General features: G+C 39.4%; 1 protein-coding gene across 3 annotated transcripts in view; it reads left to right on the forward strand.

Annotated features, from left to right (window-relative positions):
* Positions 1-26,533, forward strand: part of LOC144054947 (voltage-dependent T-type calcium channel subunit alpha-1H-like) — a 67,528-nt gene that overhangs the window by 22,541 nt on the left and 18,454 nt on the right. For all 3 annotated transcript variants that reach the window (XM_077570405.1, XM_077570406.1, XM_077570404.1), the window contains exons 7-23: positions 581-899; positions 1,789-1,881; positions 3,419-3,953; positions 8,737-9,110; positions 12,160-12,311; positions 12,415-12,600; positions 13,963-14,080; positions 15,517-15,672; positions 17,278-17,365; positions 17,447-17,631; positions 18,688-18,978; positions 20,070-20,170; positions 20,278-20,401; positions 21,819-21,887; positions 23,723-23,910; positions 24,894-25,020; positions 26,331-26,456. In XM_077570405.1, the coding sequence (XP_077426531.1) occupies positions 581-899; positions 1,789-1,881; positions 3,419-3,953; positions 8,737-9,110; positions 12,160-12,311; positions 12,415-12,600; positions 13,963-14,080; positions 15,517-15,672; positions 17,278-17,365; positions 17,447-17,631; positions 18,688-18,978; positions 20,070-20,170; positions 20,278-20,401; positions 21,819-21,887; positions 23,723-23,910; positions 24,894-25,020; positions 26,331-26,456 (3,232 nt within the window). The remainder of the gene's footprint in view (positions 1-580; positions 900-1,788; positions 1,882-3,418; positions 3,954-8,736; positions 9,111-12,159; positions 12,312-12,414; positions 12,601-13,962; positions 14,081-15,516; positions 15,673-17,277; positions 17,366-17,446; positions 17,632-18,687; positions 18,979-20,069; positions 20,171-20,277; positions 20,402-21,818; positions 21,888-23,722; positions 23,911-24,893; positions 25,021-26,330; positions 26,457-26,533) is intronic.

Here is a 26,533-nt window from a genome sequence, read left to right on the forward strand (position 1 = left end):
TTGCATTGAGACCACGTAGGGCAAAAATGTGAGGTTATGTTTTCAACTGTATTTATTCATTAAAAAAAAAATATTAGTCAGGATTTCAGACAAAAAAATATTTAAGTGCGGATAGAGCAATTTATTTTCCTTTTTTTTGCCATTATGGACTGTTTACGAAGGCACCAAATGGGGCAGATCCATTATTTCATCTTGTTTGTTCATCATCAATATTACTCACTAGTTGTTGTGTTGTGATGGTCGTTGCCATCATCTAATGCTCGCAACTCAATTTTTTTTGCTCGCAACTCAAGACTGCAATGATCCCTTTTGTCTGAAAAAACGTTGTAAATCTGGTCACTCGTACGTCGAGGTAGTGCTGTATTTCGTTTTGTTCGGTTCTTTGTTGATTTTGTGAATTTCACATTTTTTAAAATGATTTTCTCAATAAAATAGCTTTTCGGGGCAAGTGGGACAGTGCCCCACCAGATCCGTCATTTCATTCGTTTTCTTTCTTTGTTCTTCGATTACACCAAAAAATCTTTGCCCTATTTTCACATTCCACTTTGGTCCTCATGTTTACGACCAACTTGTCTTCCAGGAGGTACAACATCTCCTTCCTGAGCGTTTACTACCGCCCGGGCGGCACCGAGGACCACCCGTTCATCTGCTCGGCAGAGCGAGACAACGGCATGCTGCGCTGCGCCGACGTGCCGCGCCGCCGCGTGGCCGGGACGGCCTGCTACCTGCCGGCCGAAGACGCCCGTCCCGAAAGGGCGGCGGTAACGGGAGGAGGGCACGGGGCGTCGTGCGTCAACTGGTACCAGTACTACAACGAGTGTCGCGCCGGCGAGTTGAACCCGCACAAGGGAGCCATCAACTTTGATAACATTGGTTATGCGTGGATTGCCATTTTTCAGGTGATTATTGGATATGAATATACATTTTATAAATATAGATTTGAATGTTGACAGCAAAACTTGATATTGTATTCATTATTCATAATTCTAAACTAACTTGAATATGTAATTGATACTGTCAAAAAGTAATTGTGTTGTCTATTTTTTTTTATTTTTATTTATAGCTGCTAAATGTAACAATTCGTCCAAAAATATCTTTACAATAGCTTTTTTATTTGACCATTTATGACCAAAGCATCTTCTAATTCTTCTCAATGTAAGCCTCTGGCCAATCATTTGCAGACTGGATTCGGGTTCTAATTTCCCGCCTTTTGTCGGATGTGACTTCATGTGCGATTAGGGAGTGTTCCGTTTCATTTTTCGGCCACAGGTGGCAGTAGCGATTTGAAATGTCAATTTTCTGCATTCAGCAGCTTTAAACTTAAAATACTTTATTGCTTTTATTTATTTTTTTATCTGTGGCAATTTTTTTGCAATTGTTAGTTAATTGTTTATTTTTTGTTTGTTCACTATTAAGTACTGTACACAGATTGAATTTATTATTATTTTAAATATCTTTACTATGTTGTAAATTGCAAATATAATTCATGGGTTCCTTGGAATAGTAATTAATTTATTAATTTAGCTCATTAAAAATTATTTTAGCTTTTAATTTTGCAACCTTTCCCCCCCAAAAAAATATTGAGGTGTTATTATGTCAATACAATAGTCACATTTCAATATATGGTAATTTTACTTCACAATGTTTATTTTTTTAGGCATAAAATGTTTTTCTTTGTCCTTCAGGAACATTGACAGTTGAGTCTCCATTGATTCCAAATGGAGCTGGGACACTACTGACGTTTGTGTGTGTGTGTGTGTGTGTGCGTGCGTGCGTGTGCTCTGCCAGGTAATTACTCTGGAAGGCTGGGTGGACATCATGTATTACGTAATGGATGCCCACTCTTTCTACAACTTCATCTACTTCATCTTCCTTATTATAGTAAGAACACACACACACACACACATTCTATCTATCTGCAGATACTTGAGATATGAAGTATCTGACAAGCTTAACGTGTCGCAGGGTCTACTTTATGCGGCGTAAGCTTATTGCCGCTGCTGCTTGTCATATCAGACAAAAGAGGCTTAGTAACGCAGAGCGTGCTTTGATGTCTTTCACGAAACCTTGCAGGTCTGCCACGCAAGAAAAAAAAAAAAGCAGACGAAAGATATGAGGATTTCAATTTTTTATTTTTTTATTTTTGACTTTTGGTTGTTACAGTCTGCTCAAGTGGAGCAGTGACCCACCACGACCACCAAGTATAACTAATATCGCCGCCTCATTTTTATGATGTTATTCATTCAGCGTGCACAGCATTTACTGTTTCATGACTATATCAGCGTTTAATTGATACAACTCTAGTTGGTTATTATTATTTTGAGGAAGGCCGATATAAGTGGCTGTTCAATTAATCGGTCTGGCCCTGCTACTCAGAAGGAAAAAAAACTAAACGCATTGCAGCAAAATCGCCAGTGTTAGATTAACACTGCGAGTGTTAAATCTAACACTAGAAAAGTGTTGATGTGTCCACGCCAATGTGTGTAAATATGACACTTTTCCAAGTGTTACTTTTTTTTTTCACTTAACCAGTGTTACACCAACCCTGTATAGTGTCAGTTTTAGTCCAATTTCAGTCACGCTTGTTAGTTTTTATCATTAGTTAGTCAACCTCATCCCGTTTTTATTTAGTCCTACTTTTAGTCGATTATAAATCTAGCATTTTAGTCTTTATTTTACTTTTTTTCCCCAAATTTTATTCGTGTAGTTTTAGTCAAGAAAAACTGTCAATGTTTTAGTCAGGACAATCATTTAACGCCTGTAATTTTTTTGTCAGCAGATAATGTCGAACATTTCGGATCTAAAAGTATTTCACATAACATTTTCTCTCGTCTTTTTGATGAAAAAAAAACTTCGCGCACAATTACAGTATATCAACAAGTGGCTACAATGTTACGAGCTAGTAAATTAGCCAGCATTAGTTAGCAGTTGGATTAACGTTATTGTTGGATTAATGTTACGTTTTAACTATGATTTAATTGACTTGCTTTTTGCTTTTTTAACTTTCACCCTGAATCCACTTCCTGTCTGTCGCATGTCTTTGTGCATGTTGCACTCGGGCGTGTGTCACATGACAGTGTCACAGTGACAGATTAGCAGAGACAAGATTTGACAAAATCATAACATTTTTGTTCATGAACTAAAAAGTCCATCAATTTTGGTCCAGTTTTTAATTAAGTAAAGTACAATTTTCGTCTCCTCTTCATTAGTCAACGAAAATGTATACCGATTTAGTCGCAGTTGTTGTTTATTAATGAGGGTTTTAGTCTAAGTCTTGTCTCGTTTTAGTTCGGTGAAAAATGTGTGTTGCCGAAAATATTTTTGTTTTGTTTTTGCAATTAACACTAACTGGAAAATTAACATTGAGCGATTTGCTGTGTACTTTGATGTTTCACAATTGTACGCGTGTCCCTCCCAGGTGGGCTCCTTTTTCATGATCAACCTGTGCCTGGTGGTCATCGCCACCCAGTTCTCGGAGACCAAGCAGCGCGAGCACGCCCTGATGAAGTCGGAGCAGCGCGCACGCCAACTCCACCAGTCGGCGTCCACTCTGGCCAGCGACAGCCAGCCGGGCAGCTGCTACGAGGAGATCATCCGCTACCTGGCGCACTTGGGCCGCAAGGCGTGCCGCCGCCTGACCCGGCTGATGGCCCGGGGCGCCGCCGGCCTGCGCTGCGCCTGCGCCATACGACGGCGGCGGGACCGAGGCGTCGCCGAGATGAACGGGCTGGCGCACCGGCATTCCGGTCACGTTGCCGGCGACCTGTCGCATCTTCATCAGATGTATCATCAGCGACATCCGCCGCCGCCGGTAGCGGAACGTCGGCTGAGTAACGGGGGATTTAATTACCCCGTCATATCGCCACTCCTCACTCACTCGGATGCAAAGAGTCCGTATCGCAAGAGAGCAGTCGCCATGGAGACCGTCAACAGGCTGCCGCAGCTCGAACACGGTGAGGCGAGTTTGTGAATTAGTTGGCTAACGTATTTTTCTAACTATGTCGCGCCGGGATATAACTCGCATTTTTTTTGGGGGGGATGGGGGAGATTTACTTGAATAGTTTGCTGGGAAGCAAACTTTTTCGTTACAGTCTACTTGCATTGGGCCCAAGTGGGGCAGTGACACACCAGAGGCCAATAGAGATCCTGACGTCGCGTGACTTTCTCTGAACGGCAGGAAAGTATTGGCGCAGCATTAATGGGCTACGATGGCGTGGAGTTCGAAAACTAGCGTTTAGCGTTTTCCGCCCAAGAGCAGACAGTCACTTAATGATGGAAAGGACATGCAAGGTGGACATGTTGGATTGGCGATGAAGTGTCAGGAGGTTTTTTTTTTTTCAATGTGGCGATGCTGCTAATGTGGAATTACCTCCTCTCTTGCCGGCGAGTGCTTTCAAATCTGATCATACAATCTGAATTGATTTCCCCTTTATTTGTGGTCAAAATGCCATCGAAGTTGGCAGCTTCACGTGTTATTTAGGTACGTTAGCAACTTCGGCCGCAGCCGCCATCATTTATGCCGTAAAAAGGCTTCTTTATGGTGTTGGTCAGTTATTAAATTCAACTGCCTATTATCTATTAAACCGTAGCAGCACAAATGAACGAAACGGATTATTTTCCCCACATTTTGCGTGTGCTAACAGTTAGCATCTGCTGATTTAGCCACCATGTACAAAGTGCAACATTACCTTCGCATTGGTTCCTCTTTTGGTAGCCTGAAGCATGCTCGAGCCTTTTTTTTTTTTTGCCTCTCCTTGTGGCAGCTGGTCCACAACAGCTGTCAATCATTGTGAGGCATTTGCCATTTACTCAAAGTGGCAGATGCGTTTTCTATGCTGCCAAAATGGCCATTTTGGGAGGTCAAGATCTCTGTGGGAAAACAGTAGTTGTGTTTTTCAACATTTCTTAGTTATTCCTTTTTAGGTGTAAATCCAGGTAAAATGTTCAACTTTAGATTCGGGCTGAACTATTTGCTGTTACAGTCTGCTTGCATTGAGGCCTGGTGGGGCAGTGACCCACCAGATGCAATTGCCGGGAAAATGCAGTGAGGGTTGTTTTTTGATTGACATCTGTTTATTCATTTTGTTACTGTGCATTGAGAAAGACGATGCGCTTCAATTTTGGTGAGTTGGTGGCTTATGTGAGGCGTCGACACAACGTATGCCCCCACAGCAAAAACACAAGGGTTCATTAATTTTTATGTATTTTTTTTAATGACATCTTCAAGTAGAATATGCAACTTTAGTGCCTTATGCTACAATGGTCACAAATTAACAACACTTGGAAAAGGCCATCGAAATCATCCTGGTGTATCCTAGTAATAAAGTAACAGCAAAGTGCTAACCGTTAAAATGATTGCTGTTTTACTGCGACCTCCATTACTATTATAGTAAATAAAAGATGAGCTTGTGTCCAATATGGAAGATGATATCAAATGAGCATACACTACATTGTCACTCATCCTAATTGGTTTAAAGCTAAGTTGTGGGGAGCAAACAGTGCACTACAGGATCTGAGGAGGGACATAATCCTATTGGTGGTATTATTGTTGCACGCAGTCATCTTGGTGACACAAAGCGGATTTGACTCATTTACACAAGTGGATACTGGAACAAAAAAATAATACTGTACACAACTGTATAAGCCACAAAAGTCTGATTGGTGGAGTTACTTTTAATGTAAAACAATGCTAATTATTGTTCGGCTTATTCCGAACTGTTTTTGTTGTGCAATTTAAAAAGGTAATATTAAAGCTTTTTTTTTTTTTTTTTTTTACGTAATGTTTGCTCCACCAATGCCCAGATAAGCACGACGAGCCCTGACTGCTTTACTCCGACTGCACCTATTGGCTTTCATCTTCCTCATTTGAAGTCATGTCTTCGTTTGTCAACTGTGGCTGCCGCTTTAAGATCGCACTCGCACGCGCGCCATGAACGAGCCTGACACAGATGCTGTAGTTACGCTTTGGGCCAGAGGTGGCAGTCGCGAGTAAAACAGTGATAAACTGCACAAAGATCCTTTAATATCAAAGACCCCTTAGTAGTGGTTGACCCAATCGTACGACAATTTACACTAAACCTGGTGTAAGTGTTTTCGTAAAAACATCAATTTATTATCACCAGTCAACAATTTGTACATGATTTTGTAAAAAAAAAACAACTTAGTCCTTACTAACTCCTGAGTATGTGTATGTCAACATAAAAAATAATTTTGCTTCTTCAGTGAACTTAGCTTACGTTTTTCATAAACATCACAATTTGCGTCGTCGGTGAAACTAGCGCGTCTAATTTTGGACTTATTTTTTAATTAAAATAATTTAGAGTCGTTGAGGACCCTAACGTTTTTTTTTTTTTATTGGGCCATCATCAAAGACAATTTCGTACCCAATGAACCATGTATTTTGTTAAAAAAAAAAAGGACAGTTATATAGTGAACATCAAAGACAAGTTAGTCCACTACAGCATTGCATGCATTTTTCCAATTCAAAATAATCAACAAACCCTAACGTATGTGCTTCCAATAACATCAAAGAGAATTTAGTCTCCACCGACTCGTGTATGTGTTGTCATAAACAAAAACAACTTTTTGTCTTTGGTGAACTTTGTACAGACAATTAAGTCTTCACTGAACCTAAACGGTGTGGTTTTGAAATCGTCAAAGACAACGTAGAGTACAATAAACCCAGCATTCAATTTGTGTTTTCAAACACATCAAAGGCAATTTAGAGAGTCATCAGTGAAAGTAGCGTACGGCGTTTTGGCAAAACGCAATTGATCATCTTCAATGAACCAAACGCACCGCATTTGTTTTCATAAACATCAAAGACAATTTGGAGTTATCAGTGAAGCCAGCGTAAGTAAGCGTAGCATTTCTCGAGATTGGCGCCCTCGGCCAGGAAGTTTGCACCTCACGTAGGGCTTATGTACAGTTACACATGACGGAGTGACTTGATTGGATTGAGCGCGTCGCCGCTCTTCAGGGAAACGCCACCCGGCGGTCACGACGCCAAAGTCGGCGGCGAGAGAAGCGCTCGCGCTGGATGACTCGTTGATTTTTATGTCACAGCAGCGTTTCCCTTCTCTTTTTCTCCCCTCGAGCTGCTCGCTAATGATTGTGCTCGAATAAAAGCCCGCCCCCCACTTGCACCAAGAATCCCAACAGCAGCTTCCGTGTTATTGACTTTTTTTGTTGTTGTGCACGACACAAGAGATCAGAAGAAGCTCCACCAGCACTCCCAAAAATAAATTAATAATGGCAAATACAAGGTTCCACCGAAACTACTAATTAGCATACATATTTTGGAATCAGTCTTTAGTAACCGTACTACAATTTAGACAACAGACAATTTAGAATGTTTTGACAACCTAGCTTATTTGTTTTTGGGGAACATCGAATTCAATTCAGAAACTTTATTGAGCCTGGCGTATATTTTCGAGCTTATGTGATTTTGTACAGATGTGAGTTTTCAATGAGCTAAACACGTTTTCATGACCATCAAAGGCAATTTGGAGAGAAGCTAGCATACGTTTTGAAGAACACTTTGAGCCTTCAATGACCTTAACGTACACGTTTTCAGAAACATTTTGTATTTGCATCGAAATCAGACTAGACAATTTAGATTGCGCATATTTGTAAACATCAAAGACAATTTAGAGTTTTAGAGCTAATCTAACGTGTTTTTGTAAAGACAAATTTATAGCGTTCAATAACCTCAATGTCTATTTTAATAAACATATGCAGTATAACTTCCTCCATCGCAGGTTCCTGGTTTGTGGTCCCACTATTTGCCTTTCTTTTATTTGGGGCGTAATTCCACTGTTGTCCACAAGACGGTGGCACACTATTGTTTTACAGTAAAATTTGAAAGAAGAAGAGTAAAATCAGGAAGCAGGCTGATGTATTCAAGATCAGCCCTTTTAATGGTGAAGGCTATTTGGTAAATACCTTGTAATACTAATAAAACTAACTAAAACTATAATCATAGCGGAAATGTCCTTCGTTTTAATCTTTGGTAATTAATTTAATCCATGAGACTTTGGGGAGGATTTTAAATGATTAAGTATATTTATTTCAATATGAACCGCAATAAGGATGTTTGAAAGCGTGTCACAGAAGTGACGTCATCTAGCAGCAGCCAATAGAACACGTTTTTATCCATTTCAAGTGGCGGCCATTTTGCCACTTGACTCTCGACTGAAAATGACATTCCAGTTGCACAGGTAACAACCAATCATGGCTCAGCTTCAGAAAACAGGTGAGCCATGATTGGTTGTCCTTTAAGTCAATCTAGCATGTTTTTGGAAGACCATTTAAACATTAAATGGTCTTCACAAAAACAAAACGTACAGTTTTGGTGAAAATTAAGGACAGTTTGTAGTCTTTATTGAATCTCAGGTGTATTTTCATAGACAATTTAGAGTTTTGGTTGAGCCTGACATACTGGTTCGTGTTTCGTAACCATATAGATATTTTTGAGTCTTCAATGGACTTACTTGGATGCGGTTTCAGACATATTTTTGGAAAAAAAAAAAATACACATCAAAGGCAAGGACATGTTTTTTGTAAACAAACACCGAAGACAATTTTCTTTAATGAAACTGATTGATGTAATCTGTAAACCTGACATACATATTTTAAAAAAAGCATCAAAGACAGTGGCAAGAGCTTGTTTTCGTAGACATCAAAGGCATCCAGACTCGCCCGTACTGATTATCGTGCGTTTGTGTTTGTATGCAGGCGGTTGCGCGGCCCACCCTGCACTCCCGTTGCCGGGCGTGGTCCCCGTGGAGTCGTCGGCTTGCCCGTACTGCAGCTACTACAACCAACTGTGCGACCCTCAAAATGAGGCGGCCGACGAGCATCATCATCATCAGCGAGGCCCCGTCGGCAGCCCGCCGCCGCCGCCGCCACCGCAGCCGCCTTGCAAAAGCCCGGGCCCCCGCCTGGCCCAGGGGCCCGCCGGCCGGCCCCTCTGGCGGGCGTGCGCTCGATGCTGGGCTGAACTCAGGGCCAAACTGGAGCTCATTGTGGCCAGCAGATACTTCAACAGAGGCATCATGATTGCTATTCTCATCAACACGCTGTCCATGGGAATAGAATATCACGAACAGGTATGTGAGCGTGCCTATGGAGGGCCAAAACTGCCAAAATGAAAAATGAATAAATGAATGAAGATTGAAAGAAATGAATAAAAGTGAAAATAAAAACTAATATAAAAATAGAATTAAAAAATTTAATAAAAAAAAATATATAAATGAAAATAAAAACAATATATGTTAAAGTAAAAATAAATGTGAAAATAAAGAACAAGATTAAAAAATAAATATAAATGTGAAAATAAAATAAAAAATAAATATATACATATAAATATCAATCAATCAATAAAAAACGCTCTGCTCTCACATTTATTTATTTCATGCTGCAGACGCTCTGTCAGGACGAAATGTTATTCAAATAAGGGGGCGGTCCTAAACGTTTCATTTGAATAATATTTCGTCCTGACAGTGTCTGCCGCAAATAAAAATAAATAAATGTGAGAGCACAGTGTTTTTATTCATTGATTGATATTTAATTCTATTTATATATTTAATTTTATTAAATTTATTCCTCCATTAATTTTTATATTTATTTTACATTTTTGATCTTGTTTTTTTTATTTTATTGTTTTGGGCTCCAATTATATATATATTTTTGTATGTAATCTTTGAATTATATTTTGTATATTCATTTTTGTTTTCACTTTTATTCATTTATTTATTTTTAATTTTGGCAGTTTTGGTCCTCCATACCTGCGTGCATGTGTTGCGCAAAAAAAAAAACCTCAGATGAAAAAAAATTGTTAATCCTTTGATGCTATCTTCTAAGAATTTGTACAACATTTTAAAGGTGGTATTTTGGTTGCCAAGGCTACATTGCTATCGCCAAAAACAAACTGTTACCGGGTTCAATGTGTTATTTTTTGGAATGCACAATCAGCTAAAACGCAATTTTAATAACTGCCAGTGAGACTAGTAGTCACCGATGCACGTGAGCAAATGATTGCCGCATCCCCCCGGCCCCTGCAGTCTCTGATTGGCTCGATTTATTCACGCCGCTATGACGCCCAAAATGGACGCGTTAACGACGTTGCATGCCGGATTGAATGAAACGCACACTGCAATCAACACTTGCCGCACGACTCACATGAGATAGCCATTGTGTGTGCGTGCGCGTGTGTGTAACTCATAAGGCCTGAAGTGTTAATTAAAGTGTGACCCTTGGACAAGAGGGAGGGAGGGAGTGAGGGAGGCAAGGAGGGTGAGACAGTAAAAGTGCAGTCAGTGAAGGCTTCATGATTTGCTGAGGGAAGATTGCCTTTTTGGCCTATTTACTCAACTGTAAGACACATCCCGGAGTTTTCATCTCAGCAAAGCCTGCCAAAGAAATATACACCGCTTGGACTGTGTTATTAAGTGCTAGGATGAAAAAGTTTTCAAAGAAGGTGCAGTGTTAATCATTTACCTAACAACACGCTTTGTAAATATCAAAGACAATTATTCTTAATAGTCTTCAGTTAACCTAGCAGCCCAAGTTTTTTCGTAAATAGTAAAGACAATTTAGCTTTTGAAGTGTGGCAGCTAAAAAAAATGTTGATTAAAAAAAAAGCCTTTGTAATGAAGTGATTAATCAATAATTAATTGACAGCTCTAATTAAAATGTATTATAAAAGCCCATTTTCCCCCTGATTACTGTTTATTAACTAGTGATTGGTGTTTATTTCGTACTTCATATTCGTATAGTGATTACAAAAATTGATGTCGTACTGTGTTACCAGTTCGGTCATTATTTTACAAAATAAAAACAGATGTTTGCAAATGTCTTATTTTGGTTAACCACAGAAGATAATCCGTCTTCTTTCATGAAGGACGACAGAAATCAGTGAACAATTAACTGTTGATATGCTGAAATCAGAGGATTTGCACAATTTAAAAAAAAAAAACTGGCTGCACACGATTACTCGATTATTAAAATAGTAATCGATTACTTGTCGATTGATCAATTCATTTTGACGGCTCTTCTTCAATCATTTGGGTGTGCGTGTCTTCCTAAACAGCAACGGCAATTTTGAGGAACAGCTTTTTCCGTCTTTTTTTTTAATGCGGCTTCCTGTTTTGACAACCTCAGCGCCGTCGTGTGCTCGACACGTTTCCTCATTTCAACACACGTGACCTCGCTGTCGATGTTCTGTTTAGTCTGGAACACCTCCGAGACTGCAGAGGCGTCTCCGGGGAACATCTGCAGCACTGCCAGATGTCACGCACACACAAACACGTGCGCTCTGATAAATAAATGTCACCCCATTCCATGCGGTGTCTCCCTCCAGTCGTTTAACACAACTTCTATATGGACTTTATGCTGTACACAATATAAACTCCGTTTTCTTGAGGTTAAAGTTAGAGTAAAAATGTGAAATGTATTTCTGTTGTACAAATTGAAATTATGCAAATGTCACTTTGTCCAGATAAAATTAATTGAATCCCAGCTCCCAGTTAGCTCCAATTAATTCCTCTGCTTAAATTCGCACCCGCATTCCTTCACATCCCCCAAATTCAACGTGTAACTAATGATCATTTTGAATAGCATATTCCTTGTGTGCATCTGACTTCCTTTTGAAAAGCAAATTCTGCCTAGCAACAACCTTGTAAAAACCATCTCATTGTTGCTGTGCCAATAAGCTGTTTTTATTATGACGTATGCCCATTTATTCAGTAAAAAAATAAATAAATAAATTTAGCTCTACAAGTCTTTTTAGCAACAAGCAGTTGGCTAAAAATAAGGTATTGCGCTTATGTCAAGTACTTGATTCTATACAACCAATTCTGCCTAGCAACAAGTGATCTCTTCAAAAATGCATTTTGTTGAGGTGTTCCTGAAAAGCAATTGCCTTCCACAAATTCTGCCTAGCAACAACCTTGTAAAAAAACATCTCACTGTTGCCGTGCTGTTTTCTTATAAAGTATGCTCATTAATTCTGTAAATAAAAAAAATAATTACTTAACTCTACAAGTCTGCCTAGCAACAAGCGGTTAACTAAAAATAATGAATTGCACCCATGTCAAAGACTACGCAACCAATTCTGCCTAGCAACACGTGATCTCATCCAAAACGTCCTGTCTTCAGCCGCAGGAGCTGACGGACATTTTGGAGATCAGCAACATGGTGTTCACGAGTCTCTTCAGCCTGGAGATGCTGCTGAAAGTCTTGGCCCTCGGCCTCTTCGGCTACATCAAGAACCCCTACAACGGCTTCGACAGCACCATCGTCATCATCAGGTGGAATGTTCTGGCGACACACGCAAACATTTTACAGGGGATTTTGATGTTCCCTTCACATTTTCCACCGGGATATTTGATGTCTCCATTGGATGTGTGTCAGTGTGTGGGAGATTGTAGGCGAGGCGGAGGGCGGTCTGTCCGTGTTGCGTACCTTCCGTCTGCTGCGGGTTCTGAAGCTGGTGCGCTTCTTGCCAGCCCTGAGGAGGCAGCTGGTGGTGCTCATGAAGACCATGGACAATGTGGCCACCTTCTGCATGCTGCTCATGCTCTTTATTTTCATCTTCAGGTATGAGATTGCAGAATCTGCAGTTTCATGGCGAGTTTTCAGGTCATGAACTCTTCAGACAAAATGGCTGACTGGGTGTGGCTTCTCGAGACTTTTTTTATGTGTCTACTCATGATTGACATGCCTACCAAATTTAAGTAAAACTGCCTTTGGTGGCTGATTTTTTTTTTTCTTTTTTAACTCATTCACTCCCAGCCATTTTCACAGAAGCAATCCTCCTCACTCCGGCTGTTTTACTGGATTTTGACTGATTTTGCAAGGCCCACAGAATATTGTGTTCTATTGCTATAAAAACGTGGAACCTACCAAAAGAAAGATTAGAGTCTCTTCTTTCATCAGGAAAAAAAGGTATATTTCTATTTGTTGCCATTTGCAGCAATTCGCATTAGAATATATCAATCATCATTATTTACAAATCTGTATAGAACTGTGGGTAAACAGGCTTTTTACAACATGGCCCTGGTTGATCTATTTTGCTCTGCTGCCACCTGCTGGCCGTTTGTGTGATAACTACCATTTCCTAAACCATTCTCTGCCGTTTCGAGGTTGCATCAAAGCCTGCTGTATGCTCTAGCATTAAAAAAAAAACATTTTAAAAAAAACATATAAATACGTCTTTGGGACACTTAAACCATTCAAAATAGAACATATTTAAGAAATTCTGGATGCCCCTACAAAGGTAAAGGGATTCTTTAAATCAAAATAATCAACTTCCTGTGTGTTTCCTGTAGGCTTCTTGAGCCCTTTTTTTTTGTGTTTACTCATGATAGGCAAACCTTCAAAATTTCATGTTGCTGAAGGAAACTCTCTTTGGGGGTTGAACTTTCTTTTCCAGGAAGTTGCTACCAAGCCAAATGGCCAATAAAATCAAAATGGCTGACTCCAAGTCCTCCCAAACATGGCTTTTTGAGACTTTTTTTGTAGGTCTACTCATATATAGGCATACCTGCAATATGTCATGTTGCGAAGTAGTGGCTGAATTCTTTCGAAAAAAGAAAAGATTATAAAAAAATTCAGGGAGTCAGGCGAACTGTAATTAATCGGTTTTCATACTCTGTGTTAACAAAAGTGGAGAAAAATTCAAACTAATAGAAATAGTTCAAACGAATTTTTGACGTTTAAAGCCGTCAATGGCAGTGAATGAGTTAAAAGAACTTCACTCACCAAAATGACTGATTGGACCCAAAAGGGCAAACTTCTTTTTCAAGTGCTGCTTTTTGAGACTTTTTTTTGTCTACTGTGAAACTCCCTTAAGCGGCCGAAATTCTTGAAACTTCTTATGTGTGGAGTTAGTGTATGGATATAAGATATGACATGACCAAATAATGCATTGTTGGCTTCTTTCTTTTGTTGTGTGCGCAGTATCTTGGGGATGCATTTGTTTGGATGTAAATTTGGTTTGCAACAAGACAGCGGCGACACGCTACCCGACAGAAAGAATTTCGACTCACTGCTTTGGGCCACAGTCACCGTCTTCCAGGTTACAAAACACAAAAAAACACACACACACACGATTGTGGTGTCCGCTATTTAATTTGAAATGAAATAGTAGGACATTTAAACCGAAGCAGCTTGTGGTGTCATTGGCCGCAGCCCAGATACTCATCTTTATTATTTTTAATCCAATCTAGAGCTGGCTGACTCTCAGCACTGCCCCCCCCCCCCCGCCCCCCCAGAAATGACCGAATGCAAGCCAATGGCAGAGCAACCAGATGATGCGCTTCACAAACAAAAAAAGCAAAGCAAAGACGAGGCACGAAAGAAAAAAAAAAAAGCACCCGGCAGGAGCTTGTTTAACGCCGACGAGCGTTATTGCTGTTCAGCCCGCAGAGACAAATATTAATTCCACGTTAATGTGCCTCTTATTACAGCGCAGTGAGAAAAGTAGTCTGTTGTTTTCACATTGTTTTGTTGTAGCAGCTGAAATCTTTTAAGCATCACTTTGTACCCAAGCACTCAAACGGCAAAACAAACTCACATTCTCTTGTATGTTTACAAACGCTCGTATGTTAGGCTTGTTTGTTTTGCTCTTGCTTGTTTCTGGTGATGTCATGTGCCCACTGCTCACTGGTGGGCAGCGGAAGCTAGCGGACGACGAGCCCAACGTTAGCCGAATGCTAACGTCTTGAGGCTAACTCTGATTTCGGCTTTTCTTATCAAGCGACGAGGATTGGAAGAATGACACAAAGTGAAAATTTAGCGCCAGATTGTTATGTCCAACAATATGTCATATTCATTTTGTTGTTTGAAAACTTTTTGCTATGTTTCAACAGCATGTATGCTAGCTTCATTTAAGACGCTAAATGGCTTTCAAGTTTACAAAAACATGTAGGATTTGTGGAATTTTCTTTATTAAGTTTGGTTTGTTGAAGCCGGAATTAACTTTGATGTAAAAAAAAAAAAACTAACAAAAACTAAGCACATACAAGACTCTAAATGTCCTTTTTCTAATAACACCTGGACGAGGGTTGTTAAAAGTTTAATAAATATTTAACAAGAAGAAGTGGATTAGATATTAACAAACCGACTCAAACCAAACCCAGAAAACAGGTGAGCCATGATTGGTGGTTCCCTACTTCCTCAGCACAGGTGATGTCATCTTCAGTCGACAGCAAGTGGAAATAATATATTGAATGAAAAATATGAAACATGAAAAATAATGTATTTAAAAAAATCTATATATATATTTAAAATATTTTTGACGTCACATACGTTAGGCTAGATTTAAAATTGTTTGATGTTTCTAAAAAAAAAACGTGTACGTTGGGTTCATTGAAATCCCGAAAACGTACCTAAATTGGCTTTGATCGTTCCTCATTTAGTTTTCTTTAAAGTCCGTAAAACATCATATAATGGGTTAATTTTTGAAGCAACTGTCTGACTGTTGTTTTTACGTGTGGTTCTGGTTCCCCTCAGATTCTGACGCAGGAGGACTGGAACGCCGTCTTGTACAACGGCATGGCGTCCACCACGCCGCTGGCCGCCCTCTACTTCGTCGCTCTCATGACCTTCGGCAACTACGTCCTCTTCAACCTGCTGGTGGCCATTTTGGTGGAAGGCTTCCAGGCTGAAGTAAGTTAGGCACTTTGCGGCTCCCCCGGCAGTGGCGGTAGCTACGGTGGTGACGTTAGTCGTGGTAGTTGCTTTGGCGCTGTCGGCTATGGCGCTAATAAATTGACGACGGTTCATCGGTAGCATTTTTTGCCAGTTGCAGTTTTAGTGGAGGTTGCGCTTGGTCAGCTTTGGCGACTTTGCCGGTGGATTTGGCTCTGCTTTGGGATTGGCTGTGGTGGCAGTGCGTCGGCAGCTTTGGCGCCGTCGGTGTTGTGAGCCGTGTTTGTGGGTTTGGCAGCGTCTCCACCAGTGCCGGGGTTGCCTTGTGCTGTCGGTGTCTGAGATAGCAGCCTTGGTGTCGGCTAGGCGATTATCGGCGCCGATGTTCAGCATTTTGACGAATAGCGGCCATTTTGAAGAATCATATGGCCGGTAATAAATCCATCTAAACCAAAGTGGTGTTTTCCTTTATTCACTTCTCTACGAGAAATTCTAGGTCATTCTGCACCAGCCCCTCCCAACCTGAGAAAACGAGCTGTTGGCACATTTTGACGTCATTAGGAGCGGATCCAACCCCGCGCCAACTCTGTGGACTAAACGCACGCCCACTTTCTCTGAGAACAAAAGTGTTAACTTCAGGGAACTAATTTAAATGTACTTATTTTTAAGTTGCTGGCCTTGCACCTTCTGTTTTTGTTTGAAATTAAAACTGAGATAAGTAAAAAATTTATTCTTCCGATATTTTGAAATTTTAAATTACTTTATTTACTGTAGAATTTTTTTTTACGTTTTTATTTAACTTGTGAAAACATGCTACTGCCCCTGGGAGATCCCAGAACTTTTTGTTAGATTTCTAAAACAAAGATGTCTATTGACTAAGATTTTTTTTTAATCCAAGATTTTACGAACCCTAAAAGTTGTTAAATAAACATATGCTTTAAAATTCATTAAGAGCTGGAGTTTGTATTTTTTTCAAATTTTGACGTCAATATTTTCCTTTTTAATGAAAATAAGTATCGGCTCCAAATATCGGTTATCGGCGTCTTTGACTACTAATAATCGGTATTGTATCAGCCCTGAAAAAAAACATATCGCTCGATCTCTAGTTTCTGCGTCCTTGCCGGCACCGTTGACAATAGCATTGGCGGCGGTGATAGCAAAGCTGTCTTGCAGAGAATAATCTCCACAATCCCGTTTACATGCTTTTGTCTCGCTCGAGTTCGACATGGTTCTTATGAAACACACACACACTAACACACACTTGTACACACTCCAAACTCTCCAGGGCAGGCTTGTGTTTGGTATCGCTCTGTCATTCACAGCTGGTGAGCTTTTGTTGTTTAGTTTTTGCTGCTTTATCTCCACCATCACACAATGCACACTGATAGTCACACGCTGATAAACACACACGCTGATAGACACACACCGGTAGACACACACCGGTTGATGCCCTCCGCCTCAGCCGTCCTCCATCTTTGCAGGGAAAATTCTAATTAAATTGGGCCAAGCTTTATTGCTGTGACGACGGGAGATCAGCGCCAAAAAAATCCCCCTCGGCCCGTCTGCCTCATCTGACTCATGCTTTTGTGTATCTTTGTGTGTTGTTGTGCGTCCGTCTTTTAGGGTGACGCCAGCCGATCGGATTCGGACGACGAGGGCCAGTCGCTGTCTTACGACGACGAGGAGAAGCTGAGGGAGTTGTACGCCGCCGGTAATTAGCTAGCCTGAGAAGCTAACGTAGCGGTCTTGGCATGTACTCAAACTTTTCACCTTCTTCATTCCGAACTGGAAGAGCTGAAGATCCGGGCCATGATCGCCAGCCCCAACGGTCTGCTCAACCCCAGGGCTTCCATGCCGCCGCCCCTTTCCTTGCCCGTCATCACGCACACGGCAGCCACGCCCACCGTGATCTACGGACAATCGAGACGCACGAGTGCCGCCTCGGTGGTGGACAGCTTCGAGCAGCAGAGGTCGCCGGTGAGCTTTCGCGTTGCACATTGCTGCGGGATAAAATGTTAAGAATAAGACGCATGATAGACGAGTTAATGGAGATAGCGTGGAGAGCAGTGCTGCCACCTAGTGGCCTTTTATAAGTATTGCTGCAAGAAATACACCCGTGTCCAAGAACATCACCCAAAAAATTGCGAAACTGAAGACTCACAAGATTTTCTGACAATAATGGAAAGTCAACTCATGAAATGAACTACCATTGTAATATTTAATACAGAAACACATCTCTTTTTTTTTAAGTAAAAATAATGGGAGGGAAAACCCTACAAAATAATCACATGTATCGTAAAAGAAGTTCAATGTTGCAAGATTTCATACAGATTTTTTAATAAAAAGAATACAAATGCTTGATGCATATTATATCGCACACTATTCACTATTTGTCCTGATATCTTGTAACATTTGACTTAATAAGGATTTATTAACAAAATAGCTTGATTTTTGTGACATCTTGTAACATAGCTACAATATTTATTTATTTTTTAAACACATAACATGTAATATTTTTTATTTTTTATTTTCTTAATTAAAAAAAATATTTAAAATATAACTTATTTATTTAAATAAAAAATAGTCATATCTTGTATTAGGATATTTAACTTTTTATTGTAATTAATAAAATGTATATCCTGTAAAATGCAATGTTTGTAAAACTTGATTTGTTTTCCCCCCAAAAAGTTAAAATGCTGTCTTCTTTTAATATTCAACTTTTTTTGCTTTGTATGATTTGATTTTTTTTTTACTTTGCAACAATTACAAAAGCAAAAGTAGTTTGATATATTGTAATACAAAATATTTTTATTAAAATTTTTCAAGATTAAAAGTTACATGGTATATTATAATATTCAACTTTTTTCATGATTTTTTTTTTAATTTTAAAAATAGTGTGATATCTCATACATTAAAGTTTTTTTTACCACATAATAAAAGGCTTTTCTACCTTATAACAACTGACTGGTTTTTTTTGCTCTTCAACCCTTTGGTTTCTAATAAATCCAAGTCCCGGTTTTGTCGTCTGCACAGCCTCCATGGGACAGCCGCCGCTCCAGCTGGACCAGCCTGGGCCGGGCCCCCAGCCTGGGCCGCAGGAGCCAGTCGGGGGAGATGGAGTCGCTGCTGTCCGACGGCCACAGCGCCTCCGACGCCGGCAGCAGAGAGGCGTCGGTGGACACGCCCGATTACCTGCAGGTGCCTGTGTTGCACACGCCCGATTGCAACGGGACCGCCGCCTTCCACCTGCCCGAGCACGCTTACGACGACACGTTCCAGACATCGCTTTACAACACGCACGCTGAGGACGAGGACGTGGAGGAGGTTGGCAATTTTTCGACTTAAATAGGGAACTATATATATATATATATATATATATATATATATATATGTATATACACATATATACACATATATAGTAATTTATTTATTTAGAATTTTGGCAGTTTTGGTCCATACTACCAGGACAAAGGCGGTTTGCAACACAAAACGCGCTTAGGACCGCCCCCTCATTTGAATATAATTCAGAAATTAAAGCAAAAAAATTAAATATGAATGGAAAATAAATATAAATGGAAAATAAATATAAATGAAAAAATATATATATATACACATTATATTTATTTTCCATTTATATGAATTTTTTTAGCTTTAATTTCCTAATTATATTTTTTTTATATCCGATGTTATTTTCACTTTTAGTCATTTATTTATTTCGAATTTTGGCAGTTTTGGTCCATACTACCAGGACAAAGGCGGTTTGCAACACAAAACGCGCTTAGGACCGCCCCCTCATTTGAATATAATTCAGAAATTAAAGCAAAAAAATTTCATATGAATGGAAAATAAATATAAATGAAAATATATATATATATACATTATATTTATTTTCCATTTATATGAATTTTTTTAGCTTTAATTTCCTAATTATATTTTTTTTATAGCCGATGTTATTTTCACTTTTAGTCATTTATTTATTTAGAATTTTGGCAGTTTTGGTCCATACTACCAGGACAAAGGCGGTTTGCGACACAAAACGCGCTTAGGACCGCCCCCTCATTTGAATATAATTCAGAAATTAAAGCAAAAAAATGTAATATGAATGGAAAATAAATATGAATGGAAAATAAATATAAATGAAAATATATATATATATACATTATATTTATTTTCCATTTATATACATTTTTTTAGCTTTAATTTCCTAATTATATTTTTTTATATCCGATGTTATTTTCACTTTTAGTCATTTATTTATTTTGAATTTTGGCAGTTTTGGTCCTCTATAATATTCATCTTTGAATGTGTAACTCAAATGGCGCCAGTATACAAAAAAAAAAAGAATTGACCTTGCTGTTCCACTGTAAACCCAAAATGCATTCCTTGAGGAGGATGTGGATCGTGTGCCGTTGCAGACTTTGTACCAGAAGCTGAGGAAACTGCTGGAGCCGTATGAGCCTCAGTGGTGCGTGGAGCACGAGGATTGGTCGCTCTACGTGTTTGCTCCGCACAACCGGTAAATCCCCTCGCGTGCGGTCGACCGAGCGCGGCGTGTCAAAACGCACAGTGTTTACAGAGTGTGTGTGCGTGCGTGCGTGCGTGTGTGTTTGTGTGTACGTGTAGCTTCAGGCTGTGGTGTCAGAAAACCATTGGACACAAGATGTTCGATTACATCATCCTGCTCTTCATCTTCCTTAACTGCATCACCATCGCGCTGGAGAGGCCCGACATTCAGCCGCACAGCATGGTAACACACACACACACACACACACACACACACACACAAACACAAACACAAACAACAACACACACACACATGCATGCCAACATACATAATGCAATATGTGGCAGCCAATGGATGCTTCATTAGGTACATCTTACGTACTGTATATTGTTTATGTTCTGTAAATACAAGCCCATTAAAAAAAAATGTAAACAAAAAACTAAAAATATTAAAAATATGAATTAAAATATGTATCTAAGTCTAAATATAACAATGTGTTATATATATATATATATATTTTTTTTTTTTTTAATGCAGTGTGTTTTCTCAGCTCAATGCGTTCTATACATGAGATTTGTTCCCAAAGAAAATGATAATAATATAATAATTATTATTATGATATTAATATGGATATTGAATTGTAGTTTACCTTACTTTATTACACAATGCTTACTGAGCTTTTTATTTTATTTTACACTTGACAAATACTCTATATACGGTATAAAAAAAAAACTAAAGTAAAACAAACCATTTAAAAAAGAAAAATACCAATAAACCTCCTCTAAAAACTAAAACGAACTGAACTTTAACATAAAAGAAACTTATAAAAAACGAACTATAATAAAAAATCCCAAACTATTAAGTCAAACTGTCACCATCATAAAGTGCATTCTCAAGGAGTTCATCACAAAAAAAAAATCTGAGCCTCACCCAAAAAGCCAAAGAAAAAGCTACATGCGCTTGATTTGATTTTGATTAGAATTTTTATTTCGAACATGCATTTAAAAAAATTATGAAAAATTATGAAAATTAAAATTGTGAAGCCAAACTTGCAAAATGCAAAAATAAATATATAATAATAATAATAATAATAATAATAATAATAATAAACAACAAACTATTGAAGCAAACAAGAAACAAAACTTGTTAGACGTACATGTTCGGAAATGAAAAGTATAAACATTTGGCTAAACGTAGAATTAGGCTACCTGGTATATTATTGGATGTTATGAGGATTAATAGACGTATTTGTAATAAATAATATATACTTGGCTTTTGCATAGCAACAGCAATAATAATAATGTGAAATTGATAACAATAACTTGCTCCGTCCCACAGCGTTTGCCTGAATATCTCACGTGATGCTTTGAACTCTGAATTTGATGAATTTGTATCTTTTTTTCCTTCTCCAATGTTGCTTTGAACTTCAATTTTTGATCTATGTTTGCGATTTGACTGTTTCCCCCCTTTGGGCGTTTATGCGTAATAATAATCAGCCAACCCTGATTATTACGATTACAGTGTCCCGCTATGTTTTTCATTATCTTTTCATCTTCTGCACTGGTAATTGTTTTCTTTTTAACGAAGAAAAATGACAGGAACTTGAAAGCGTTAACGTGACAAATGTCTCATTGTGTGCGTGTGTGTGTTTTTTTTGCAGGAGCGAGTGTTCCTCAGCGTGTCCAATTACATCTTCACTGTGATCTTTGTCGGCGAAATGATGATCAAGGTAAGTCTGACGAGGCCATTTTCTCTTCGGCAGTGCTTCACGCTGGGGGCCGAAATCAATTACATCGTCACATTTATGGGAGATATCAATCAATCACATAACCTGAACAGAAATGATCCTAAAAAAATGGACTTACTTAATTAAGCATGTCACCAATCAGAAAACTAACAGGCTTTATAACTGTGAACATGTTTTTCTATTGTTGTGGGGACCTAAATATGTAACAATTGGGGGTCATAAATCATACAATCTGCCTAGAAATTATACTAATTGACTTTTGTTTTGGGGGGTTTTAAATCATGAAACAAATCAGAATCTATCGTCTAATTCCCTTCCGAAGTAATGGAAAACATTTTTTGCATGTTTTAAATATGTATTCATTACTGCTTAGCAAACACATTTGAGGGTCATAAATTTCATGACCTCAACAGAAATGATGGACTTGTTTAATCACAAGTCAGAAAACTAACATGACATATGCAATATGCATGTTTCAACACATTTTCTTAGTGCTGTTTGCAGAGGTGGCAAATCCAGGTCCAGAAAATAAAAACCCTGCCACAGTTTGGCTTTAGCCCCTAGTGCTAGCTAGCTCGCTATCTCCCTAGCAGGTAAACGAGCCCCATGGGTGCTAGTTAGCTAGCCCGCTAGCTCCCTAGCAGGTAAACGAGCCCCATGGGTGCTAGTTAGCTAGCTCGCTATCTCCCTAGCAGGTAAACGAGCCCCATGGGTGCTAGCTAGCTGGCTAGCTTGCGCCCTAGCAGGTAAACGAGCCCTATGGGTGCTAGCTAGCTAGCTCGCTATCTCCCTAGCAGGTAAACGAGCCCCATGGGTGCTAGCTAGCTAGCTCGCTAGCTCCCTAGCAGGTAAACGAGCCCCATGGGTGCTAGCTAGCTAGCTCGCTATCTCCCTAGCATTTAAACGAGCCCCATGGGTGCTAGCTAGCTGGCTAGCTTGCGCCCTAGCAGGTAAACGAGCCCTATGGGTGCTAGCTAGCTAGCTAGCTCCTTAGCAGGTAAACGAGCACCATGCTAGTCTAGTTAGTTAGCTCGGGAGCTAGCTAACTATAGCGTGAGGCTAAAGCCAAACTGTGGCAGGAGTTTGACTTCCTGGACCTGGATTTGGCACCTCTGGCTGTTTGGATCTAAAAATCTGAATTCTAACATGATTTATGTATATTTGTTTGTAAATTGTTTCACATTTGGGGGTCATAAATCACATAATCTCTCTAGAAATGGTACTAATAGACTTCAATTTTTAACTATCCAGTGACAAAAAGACTTGATTATATTACGTTTGTAAATATGGCTGTGTTAAATGTGTTCTCCTGATGTTGCTAGCAGTCATAGGTTGGGGGTCATAAATCAAATAATCTTAACAGATATCATGCTCAAGATGGAATAATATGATTTAAACGTGTTCATCTAATTTAGTTTGGAGCTAATGCTATTTATTTACACAGCCACTTTTGGGGATGACATCAATCACATAACCTTCCTAGAAATGATGCTCTTTGACTTACTTGTTCTAAAATGGTTTCTTAGTGTTGCTCAAATTAAATCACATGACATGAACAAAAAGTGGACTTAAATCACAACATGATTTATGTTTTGTCAGCGTTGTGGAGACCTAAATCTGTCATATTCGGGGTTCAGAAATCACACAATTTTTTTCTAATGTTAGACCTGCAAAATCAGAAGTCACAAATAATGTGATATATGCTTGCGAACGTGCTTTGCAGTATTGTGGGGACATTTAAGGCTGCTAAATCACGAAACCTCACGAGAAATGTTATTGATTGTTGTGCACGTGTGTGTGTGCACGTGTGTGTTCAGGTGGTAGCGATGGGCATGTACTTTGGCGGCAAGGGTGTGTATCTGCAGAGTAGCTGGAACATCTTGGACGGGGTCCTGGTGTTGGTGTCCATGGTGGACATCCTGGTGTCGGTGGCGTCAGCGGGCGGGAATCGGATCCTGGGCATCCTGCGCGTGCTGCGGCTGCTGCGCACCCTGCGGCCGCTCAGGTGACAATCTTTCTTGACTGCCTTTCTTACTGTTCTGTCATTTACACTGCCGCATTACAATAAACAAATACAATTTTTGAATCATCTTTGTGGGAGACTCAACTTGCAATTTTTTTTTCCATTTTAAAAATTCTCAATACAAGCCACCAAATCTCACTCAATTGCGGAAAGTAAGAAAAAAATTTGTCTCCGATTGTAGTTTCTCTGACTGACCCGGAATTGTATGGCGATATGTATGTTAGCTCATTAGCTCCCAAAAACGTATAAATACGTTCTATTGTAAATATTAAAATGGTCCCAAAAAACACCATGTTTTTTTTTTATGCAAGAGCATACAGAAGGTTTTGACGTAGCCTCTGAACTGAAGAGAACGCTTGAAGTAATCGTAGTCAGCAGGTGTCAGCAGAGTGTAAGAGATCAACCAGGGCCATGTTGCAAAAGATCTTTCCCCCAGTTTTGAACAGAATAATGATGAAACTTAGCTATATTCTAATGCTAATTGCTGCACAACGGAAACCGATAGAAATTGACTTTTTTTTTTCCTGATGAAAGAAGAGACTTTCTTTTGGTGAGTTCCATGTTTTTATAGCAATAGAACAGAATATTCTGTGGGCCTTGTAAAATAAAATGTTGAATTATGTATCGACAACATTAAAAACTAGAGAAGGGAAACTTGTGAAAACTTTCTTGAGCACGTACTGTTTACGTAACAATTCGAAATGAAAACTGTGAGCTGCGATGAACGGCCCACACGTCCCCACACCTGTCAAGGTCCTGCGAAAGTTGGGATATATATATATATATATATATATATATATATATATATATATATATTCCTGAGAATGATCCCACCTGCACAATGTGGTGAGATTTGGAGGCTGGGAAAAGCCCCAAACCAAATATTTCGCTTCTGCTTCTCGTCATGTTGCACGCGAGCACACAACATTGTGGGCGGCAGCTAAGCGCGTTTGCTGCTGTTTCAGGGTGATCAGTCGAGCTCCGGGCCTGAAACTGGTGGTGGAGACCCTGATCACGTCGCTCAGGCCCATCGGGAACATCGTCCTCATCTGCTGTGCCTTTTTCATCGTGTTTGGGATCCTGGGGGTTCAGGTAAACACGAATATGCAGATTTCCACGCCTGCTGTACGGTTCTGATTGCTTGAAGACAAACGAGGTGTTGGATTACGGATGAAATAGGACACAATGGGAAAATGCAAATGAGGTGCTGATAAAGCATCACACTCTATTGCTGTGCGATTTGGCTCGATTTGCGATCGATCCCAATCAAGGACCAGTAGCTCTTATACTAGTATTTTTAGTATTTGGTATTCCTGTTTAAGTTTATTTTTTACAATACAGGGGGAGGGATCCTCTCATTTTTGAATGTGATCGTATTGATGTGTTTTTAAATCATGCAATCATTAATTTTCAATTGCCCTAAATTCACTCCAATCAAACAACAATGCGATCCAATCTCGATTAACTCCAGTTAGGATGTGATACAGTTCACTTCGATTGCAAAGCAAAACAATATGATTCACTCCAATTATTATATAAATAAAACACGATTCACTGGAATTTTAATGCGATTCACTCCAATTACGATACGAACGCGAGAGGAATCATACAGTCCAATTACAAAATGACTCACTCCAATTATGAAATGAATCACTTGAAGTACAATTGACTCTAATTAGGGTCCGATTCACTCCAATGACAATACGATATGGTAAGAAACTCTTCAATTACCCCATGAATTGAATCAATTTCACTCCAATTATGATGTGCTTAACTCCAATTACAATTTGAATCGATGTGATTCACTCTTAATTCTGATACGATTCTCTTCAATTGCTGTATGAGTGCAATCGATTTCAGCCCAGTTTTGATTTGAATCTCTACAATTCATTCAAATATGATACAAATCACTCCTGTTGCGATGCAAGTTACTCTAATTACGGTCCAATTCACTTCAATTCCGATTCGATTCACTCCAGTTGCAACATGAGTCACTCTAACTCCGATTCCGATTCTTTGTGTTGTGATGTGTTTATTTTTCGATTACGATGAACGAAAACATACTTTAAAATCAATTCACTGTTTAGAGGGAACTGTGAAAATTAAACAAAGTAGAAAGAATATTGCATCATAAAAAATTGTTACGGTGAGACTCATGATTTTCACAATTGTAATCAGATTTTGCGTGTCAGCATAATATACTTTGCATTCATTTTTATTTATTTATTTGATTGGCTCACATTTGTTTTTGAATCTACTGCTTTACCGTCTCACAGTGAGGCATGGCTCACTGGCCTTTTGAAGGACTCGACCCAGAGACCAAAAAAAAAAATGTTGTTCCAGTTACCGACTCTGTGATATTACGATATACGGAGCGTGTGCGCGTGTGTTTGTGTGTGCAGTTATTCAAAGGCAAGTTCTTCCACTGTGAAGGCTACAACGTGACCAGCATCGCCAACAAGACGCAGTGCTTGGATGCGGGGCACCGCTGGCTACGCAGGAAGTACAACTTTGACAACCTGGGACAGGTGTGACACACGTGCGCGCGCGCACACACACACGCACGCACGCACGCACGCACTGATGTCAATGAAATGTCCGTCCC

This window comes from Vanacampus margaritifer, chromosome 7 (assembly GCF_051991255.1).
Source record: "Vanacampus margaritifer isolate UIUO_Vmar chromosome 7, RoL_Vmar_1.0, whole genome shotgun sequence".
Lineage (NCBI taxonomy): Eukaryota > Metazoa > Chordata > Actinopteri > Syngnathiformes > Syngnathidae > Vanacampus > Vanacampus margaritifer.